The sequence below is a fragment of the Acartia tonsa genome, chromosome 14 (genome assembly GCF_053477335.1).
Source record: "Acartia tonsa isolate MP-2025a chromosome 14, ASM5347733v1, whole genome shotgun sequence".
In the NCBI taxonomy this organism is placed as follows: Eukaryota; Metazoa; Arthropoda; class Copepoda; order Calanoida; family Acartiidae; genus Acartia; species Acartia tonsa.
In genome coordinates this window covers 27,236,356-27,244,399 of record NC_137273.1, presented here as the reverse complement: position 1 = coordinate 27,244,399, position 8,044 = coordinate 27,236,356, and the positions used below count along the sequence as shown (strand labels likewise).

Sequence of the window (8,044 nt, the reverse complement as noted above, 5' to 3'; positions counted from 1 at the left end):
AAAATATAAGTTTTTTTTTGTTTTTTAAACCTTGTCCTTAAATATTTGCAGTTTTCTCTGCAATACTATTTTAATAGCCCATATTAAAATCAAGTCTAGTGATTTCTAGGTTAACTCTTGCAGACTTTAATGCAATGACTTTTCGCAACGATTTAGAGACTAAATAACATTTTTTTGCATTTTCATTTAAAGTGTCAACCAGCCACTTATATTTTTTGTTTTGAAATAAGTAAAAAAAAAGTATTTTCTTCCTTTGCTTATTTTTCTTGGGAGGATTGAGATTAAATTATAAACCTTCCCTGATCCAAGAAGCTTCTCTGTAAAGGAAAACCACAATGGTTTTAGCAGTTAGCTAAGATAACAGCCAAGAAAATGACTTTAGGACCGACAGACAACCCAGGTTCTAATTAATACCATAAAAACACCTAGTTTTTACCACTTTTATGGTAAAATTTTACCAGCCTATACGATTTAAAAGGTGGTAAAATTTTACCGTAACCGTGGTAAAAACACTTTTTGTGGTACTTTCTAACGCTTTATACCAGCGATTTTTACCACAATTATCGGTAAAATTTTACCAGATTTCCGGTAAAATATTACCATTTTAGGACGCAAATTTATACCAGATTTTGACCAATTTTTACCACTTTTTTGGTAAAATCTTACCGCAAATTTCTGTAAGATTTTACCGAAAAAGTGGTAAAACTGTTCAACACCTGGTAATATTTTTGCCCTAAATTGGTAAAATTTTACCAGAAATAGGGTAAATATGGTAAAAATTTACCAAAAATTGTGGTAAAAACGGGTGGTAAAAATCATGAGAAAGTGGTAAAAAACGACTGACCTTAATTATAAAAAAACATCGCTTGTAGGTATAAATCGCAAAAATAAAAAAAAATTGTTTTCATTTTTATCTTTATTGATTGAAACAACACTTAAACATAATTTTCTTGATTCTACTGCTCTGGCCGCGAAAACTGTTGCGCAACCTCCTGGATTTGCTGGGCACCGGCCCCATTCGACCTCGTATCACTGATATTCAACCTGGAATAAAATTGCTCATTAGTTAATTAGATAATTACAGGGATATAAAGGGATAAGACAATGGCTGATAAATTGATGTTCATCTCTAATGATGATACACATCGTTACCCCTTCTGTAGATTACAATAAGTGATTGAAATGTTAGGACACTCAACTTAATGAACCAACCAATAAAAAATCAATAAAAGTACCCAAGGTTGTTAGGCCAAAGAATAAGAAAATGTTATTTGAAAACTTTGGGGGCTAGTGTAATTTACAGCCCAATGTCCCATCCCTCCCTACTAAATATCTAATCTATAATACAAAGTAGAACGATGTCTGTCCGTCCGTCCGTCCGTCCGTCCGTCCGTCCCAAAGATAAAGCCTATACTCGCTGTTTACGCAAATGTGTCAGAACTTCCCCCCCCCCTTACTCTCACACCTAAATTTTTTCTTTTGAAAGCAAAAATAAAAGTGTGTAGGTTCGACTCCCCCTCTCCCCCCTCATTCATTTCCTACAGGCATCTTGACACGTGGCAAAAAAATCAGCAAACTTATCTAACTAAACATCTTTGAAAACGCAGAACGAGAAAAAATAAAGGGAAAGCTTACCTGGAAAACATAAGCAGTAACAACATCCCTGGCTAACAAGAACATGCTGTGTCCATACTACTCGGCATTACTGATTATATGCTTCACGTGGCGTATGGAGTCGTGGAACGCGGGGTCCTAAGTTATGGAGGATTAAATGAAGGAAGGAAGTGGACTGTTTATTACACTAGTCCCCAAAGCTTTATTTTCTTCTTCGTTGCTTTAACAACTCTAGGGACTTTTATTGAATTTTGAATGGTTGATTAATCAAGTTAAGTGTCTAAAGCTTTCAACAACTAATTATACTCCACAGAAGGGGTAATTTTGTGTATCATCATTGCTGATGTACATCAATTTATCCGCCATTGTCTTGTCCCTTTAGATCCCTGTCCCAAACAAGTAATAATATTAGATAAATTTAGACCTAAACCCCAGGCAGGGAGGGTAAAATATGGTGTAAATATCATAATGGTATCCAAAGTTTCAGAAACAAGTTTACTTATTCGTCAACTCAAAAACTTTGAGTACCTAATTTTTATTAGGTAAATCTTGATTTAATTTCAATACTTCGTCTTTTGTCCTATCCCATAAGAACCATGTTTCCCGTTGTGTCTACAGAAACGTAAATTATTTTAGTACAATCTTTTTTTAAACTTAAACAATATTTTACTTCGTCTTAAATCATTTAATAACCCATTCCTGAATAGCCTTGGTCCCTGGTCCACGTCTACCCGGGGAGGGTGGAGGTCCCCTGCGTCCTGGAGAATAGTCACCTGGTGGCCCTTTGGATGGGGGTGGTGACATGTACCTTGAATATTCAGATTAGTTTATAATAAGTAAATGTTATGTCGTTATCTATTAAAAATAACATATATCATCAAAATTCTAAAAAATACCTATTAAAAATCAAATTAGGTAAAAAAACTAGGTACTTTATGTCATTATTGAGAGGAGACAATGAACTGTTAATTTCATCAGTCCCAAAAGTTTTATTATAACGTTTTCTTATTCATTGGCTTAGGTAACTACTTTGGGGAGTTAATTAAATTTTGATTTATTGTTTCAATAAGTTGAGTGTTCAAACGTTTTTTAACCACTAATTTTATGTATCATCGATGTTGATGTTCATCAGTTTATCGGCCATTGACTTATCCCTTTACATCCCTGATATAAATTTGATTTTACCTTGGGGGTGGCCGACCTCTTGGTTCAGGTGAGTAATCCCTGGGTGGTGGGCCCCTACCGGGAGGTCCCCTCCTGGGTGACGGGGAATATTCTCTGTGGTGGGGGGGAGGAGGTCCGCGGGGGGGTCCTCGTGGCGACATATCCCTCATTGGCGGTGGGGGGCCTCTGTAACGTTGTTGTGGAGGGGAGTAGTCGCCCCTGGGGTGTGCCTCCCTTGTGAAGTAATGTGAGGGGGGTCCGTAGCCATCTCTCCTCTCATACCTGAAAAAATAAAAATAATTTACTTAAAAAGTTAAAATTCATTAAAAAAAAGGTTTTTAAAATTTTTTGATTGGTAGAAAAGGGAAGAACTAATAAAAAAGAGCATATCTAGGTAGGAAAGTTATTGTAATTTTAGAAAATCTTTAATAAAGCAATAAAAGAGATGGTAGGCATTTAAAGTTAGCAAATTTGGAAATTACACTAATATATTTTGTTTATATACTAAATTGTTTAAAGTAAAAAGGTTCTTTGTCTTTAGCTTAAGATTTCGATAACTACTAAACCGATTGAGTTCTCCTTTATAGGTAGGAAAGCTTCTCATATGACACGGAATGGTTTTAGACTATATTTCTGTCCCCTATCTATCCTTTTTAATACAGAGCCCCTAAATGCTAGGGCCGCAGCCGCTAGCAATATCTAAACTAATCTTAAAATTTAAAATTTTACCTTGGTGGAGGGGATCTACCACCCCCTCTGCCACCACGTCCTCTGAAACCACCCCTGTCCCCTCCACGGCCTCTGCCTCTAAAGCCACCCTTATCACCTCCCCTTCCTCTAGAGCCACCTCTGTTATTTTTAAATGTTTTCATTTTGAAAAAAAAAATTCGATGATTTTTAGTAAGTATTTTGGAAGATTAATTTTAAATTTTTTTATCTTAGGTACTGCTGTTTTATTAGCGCAGCAACTTTATAACAAAACTGTACGTCAGTCCATGGCGAAATTACAAAAAATGCATTGCTTTTAAACGTTACATTTAATAAATAAGCCTACCTAAAGATTTTCTAACTTTTACTTTTTAAAACAAAAACTTTCCTAGAGTAATGTGGGGGGCTGCGTCTTTCATACCTATCCCCGCCCCCACCCCGGCCTCTACCTCTGTAAGAACTGCGCCCCCTATCACCTCCGCGTCCTCTATCACCGCCTCCACGTCCCCTGCCTCGTCCCCGGGATATTTCCACTCTCAGCCGTTCACCGGCATATAATGTACCGTTCATTTCCTTAAAAAATAAAGTGAAGTAAAAATAACTTCAAGACCTGAAGTTTGTTTAATAACAATAAGGTAAAAATAAATCAAAACAATTCCCTATAACTTAAAAATACCTCCTACCCTTGTGGAATATTCTAAACCCTTCTTGATCTCCCTAAACCTAACTAAAAGCAGTAGTGAAAGTTTCAAACAAAAAATTCAAGTAATGAAAAGGTGAAGGCAAGCCTTGACTTTTAAGGGGGTGGCAACACCCAGCCATTTTGTTGTAAAGAAACCAAAATATTGTTTGTATTATTATACAGATCTACAAAGATAAATATAAGCTGCGAAACTTTTCTGTAACTTACTTCTTCAACTGCCCCCTATGTTTCAAATGCTGATCTGAGGTCTTGTTTCTTTACAATCTAAATAAAAGAATTTGTTATAATCAAAAACTATAGGTATGAAACTAAAAAAATACGACAAAAGTAGAAACCTTATACTTTTTAGCTAGACCAAAATAATCAGTAGGTAACAAGTTTGAAATAGATAGGACAATTCCTACATGCTTGAATTAATGATAATAGCTATGAGTTTCGTCCATACAGACCGGCCATCCAACACTAATTATAGAAAAGCTTCGCGTTTACAAAAAACATAATTCCCTTCCACAAAATAACAATGATAACGTTTATGAGAGTAAAGCTCTCAAATAAGACAGTGGGACAAACGGAATTTTGTTGGTAAAACTTCAAGGATTTAAAGGGATAAGGCAATCCCCGATAAATTGATCCACATCATTAATGATTATTAACAAAATTACATCTTTATAATTATAATTTTTTTTTAAATTTTTTTCAATTTTGTACCCCCCCCCCCCCCCCCCCCCCCCCGACTACCGACGAACAACTATTTTAGGTTAGGTTAGGTTTTAGGCTAGGGAGCCGAGCGCTGCGGCTAGGCAGGCAAGTGGGCCGAGCGCTGCGGCTAGGCAGGCAAGGGGGCCGAGCGCTGCGGCTAGGCAGGCTAGGGAGCCGAGCGCTACATTTCTAAAAGGATAATACCACCTACTCTAATGAATGTAGAATATACGTGGATATTACGACAGGGGGAAAAATTGTCGTTATTTTAGCTTGCTAACATGAAATTCGTTTATTGGTCAGTTTGTTCAACCAGTAGTAGGGTAAGGATTGGGTTTAAAGAAGGGGGGTATCTTTATTTTAGCCAGCTGTGAGCATCTCCTTATCAGAGTAAATGAAAATGTGGTACAACATCCCAGTAATAATATATCGATTATTTTTATAAACTTTAATGGAAAAAACATTAAAAAAATAATATACCTGTCTAGCTAACACTCTGGTAAGGGTTATCATAGTCTTAAACCACTCCCGGATTAATTCTTCCCATAAAGTTAGTCCACTCAAAACCTAAAACAAACGAACTTATTTTGACAGGTAGAAAAGTTGGTGGAAAAATAATTCATCTAAATTAATGAAGCAAAAATTCGTCCCCAAACTTCATTTTTAATTCTTGATACAGATTTTAAAGGGTGGGGCTTAAAGGGTGTTAACTCCACTCAACCCGTAAAACCCCTTATTTGTTTCCCTTCAAAATTAAAAAAAAAATATATTAGATTACCAACCTCAAACCTTTGAAATCCCTCATTTTATCCCTCTTAAAATTAAAAGCTTGACGTACAATCAACCATTGGTTGTCTTTAGGACGATTGGCAAATAGATCTGATTCCTGTACTGTAGAACAAATAAAACATTATGGAATGGATATAGAATATACGTGGATATTGATGACAGTGGAAAAATTGAAGTCAATTTAGGTTGCTAACATGAAACTCATTCAATGGTCAGTTTGTTTATCCAGTAGGACGGGACGGAATGGAGTAAAGGGGGCGAATTAGGGTTATCGTCATTTTAGCCCACTGGGAGTTTTACTTTATTAGAGAAAATAAAAATCTAGTGTAACATCCAAGTAATAAAATATCTATTTCTGCAGGTTATCTTAATTATAGTATAGCTAACATTACCTCTAGAAACTGATCCCAAAGTTCACAGGACACAACAACATAGAGATTAGCCTTGATCCATGTGACAATGAGGGTCTGGAAGATGGCCTGGGTCAACCTTCCTCCAAGGGTGTCCTCCCTGATAAGCATAGATAACTATTAACTAAAGATCCAAGAACAAATTAAATATAAATAGGCTATTTTTATTTAAGTGTGTAGGTAGGTATAAAGTATACTTTTTATCTAAAAATGGTATTTTTGTCTCTGATTTTATTTATCGCGTCGTATTATAGACAGCTTTCCGCGACTGGTAAAATGAGAAATTTTCAGATCAATAGCAATTTTGTTAGCCCCGAGGGGCCAAAGGACTGGCCTAACAAAGCTGGTATTGATAATATAATTTCTAGACTATTGTTCATAGAAAATTGTCTGTAATACGTAATTTTTCAGTATGGCCCAGAACCATTTTTAATCCAGGGGATATTTATCGGTTTCAAAGCCATACTGGAAACTCTTTGTTTAGGTCAAAACTACATTAATATCAATTTTTCTTTATTTTAGATTTAGTGTGCTGACTAAACAAACTAATTTCATTACTTCTTCTTTACAAGCAAAATGCTAGTGAATTTGTTCTTAAATACTTAAAGAAAATCGTAACTTCTCTATAATAATTATCTATATGCCTGCGTCTTGGTGGTGTTTCTGTGAGGGTGAGTTGAGTTATCTGCAGCAAGATAAAGAGTAACTGCTCCCATGTTCGCCCGTCCATCTTTACATTCATTACCATAAACCTGACCAAAATAAAATTATTGTTAGATTAGGAATATCTATTTCTTAAATAAGATTAACAGGATGTCTTTCTGTACCATTTGAAAAAGTTTAATTTTAGCTATAATGGGAGAAAAAATCGGCGTTATCCTCTTAGAAATTTTTTTTTCAATTTTTTTCAATTTTGTACCCCCCCCCCCCCCCCCCCCCCGACTACCGACGAACAACTATTTTAGGTTAGGTTAGGTTTTAGGCTAGGGAGCCGAGCGCTGCGGCTAGGCAGGCAAGTGGGCCGAGCGCTGCGGCTAGGCAGGCAAGGGGGCAGAGCGCTGCGGCTAGGCAGGCTAGGGAGCCGAGCGCTGCGGCCAGAGTTCATAGTTCGCTGTCGGGGGGGGGGGGGGGGGTACTCAAATTTTCAATATTGAAAAAAAAATTTCTAAGAGGATAATACCAAAAAATCAATTTAATGGACATTTTATATAATACAGAAAATTTCTTCCTTTCCCTGTACCTTATAAAAATCGTCGGAAAAAGCCGTTTTTTAAGCAAACAAAAGCGCGTTTTGCTCTATCTGTGAGATATTATGAATAAGATAATGTTAAGATTTGATATTAAGATGAGAAAAATTTACGTTCACAGTCCCTTTAAAGACACAATACCTGTAATAATAATGTACAAACTTTTCAACCACTAATAATACCCTGGCCTTTCTAATTATAAGCCTAGGCAGAGCCATGCTGGTGATGCTAGCTCAAGCGTGTACTGTGGTTTCTGTAGAACTGAGCTTGATCTTTAAATCGTTTTTATGGTGATTTAAACCGGGGCGATTCAGAGGTGAACTGTAGGTGCGTTGGTGTTAAGCCACAGCGCGCCTATAAAACATGGATTTTTAAAAGATTTTCGGTGCGGTGTTGTTAAATCGCCTGCGCACTTACTAAAATATCGATCCGTGCCAGTACAACTTTATTACTTAAGCAGTGTCAGTAAGGTATTTTATATAAAATGCCGTGTCCGTATGGTATTTTATATAAAACATTAATATATAATTTATTTTAAAAATAACTATAAAAATGTTTTCACGATAGTTTTGCAATAAAATATTAAAGTAATTGAAAAAAAATATTTATTTATTAAATAAATCACCCCGATTTGGTTCGGCAATGGCACTCGGTGAGTGCCATTGCCGCGCCGGGCCCGCGCCACTGCCCGATTCAAATCGCCCATGCAA

General features: G+C 36.3%; 1 protein-coding gene across 2 annotated transcripts; it reads right to left on the bottom strand.

Moving 5' to 3' along the window:
• Positions 1–901: 901 nt before the first annotated feature.
• LOC145305313 (ral GTPase-activating protein subunit alpha-1-like) lies at positions 902–7,587 on the bottom strand. 2 transcript variants are annotated; one of them, XM_080146923.1, is made up of 8 exons: positions 5,369–5,450; positions 4,397–4,453; positions 3,877–4,059; positions 3,508–3,629; positions 2,800–3,060; positions 2,316–2,422; positions 1,636–1,754; positions 902–1,044 (listed from the first exon to the last, which is right to left on the bottom strand). In XM_080146923.1, the coding sequence occupies exons 3-7, from the start codon at positions 4,054–4,056 to the stop codon at positions 1,693–1,695; spliced, it is 732 nt and encodes a 243-aa protein (XP_080003049.1). In that variant the 5' UTR covers positions 4,057–4,059; positions 4,397–4,453; positions 5,369–5,450; the 3' UTR covers positions 902–1,044; positions 1,636–1,692. The 2 variants fall into 2 exon arrangements, with proteins under 2 accessions (XP_080003049.1, XP_080003050.1); XM_080146924.1 differs by lacking the exons at positions 902–1,044; positions 1,636–1,754; positions 2,316–2,422; ... (1 more) ...; positions 3,508–3,629; positions 3,877–4,059 and adding exons at positions 6,070–6,187; positions 6,732–6,839; positions 7,476–7,587 and having other exon boundaries at positions 5,369–5,455.
• Between the last annotated feature and the right edge of the window lie 457 nt (positions 7,588–8,044).

Bases quoted from the DNA above. Each gene is read 5' to 3' on its own strand.
- LOC145305313 (XM_080146923.1), bottom strand. From the start codon at position 4,056: ATGAACGGTACATTATATGCCGGTGAACGGCTGAGAGTGGAAATATCC. The intron at 3,061-3,507 runs GTAAAATTTTAA...TTATTTTTTCAG, and splicing joins GGTAGATCCCCTCCACCAAG to GTATGAGAGGAGAGATGGCT. The intron at 1,755-2,315 runs AGGAATGGGTTA...CCTCCATAACTT, and splicing joins ACCAGGGACCAAGGCTATTC to AGGACCCCGCGTTCCACGAC.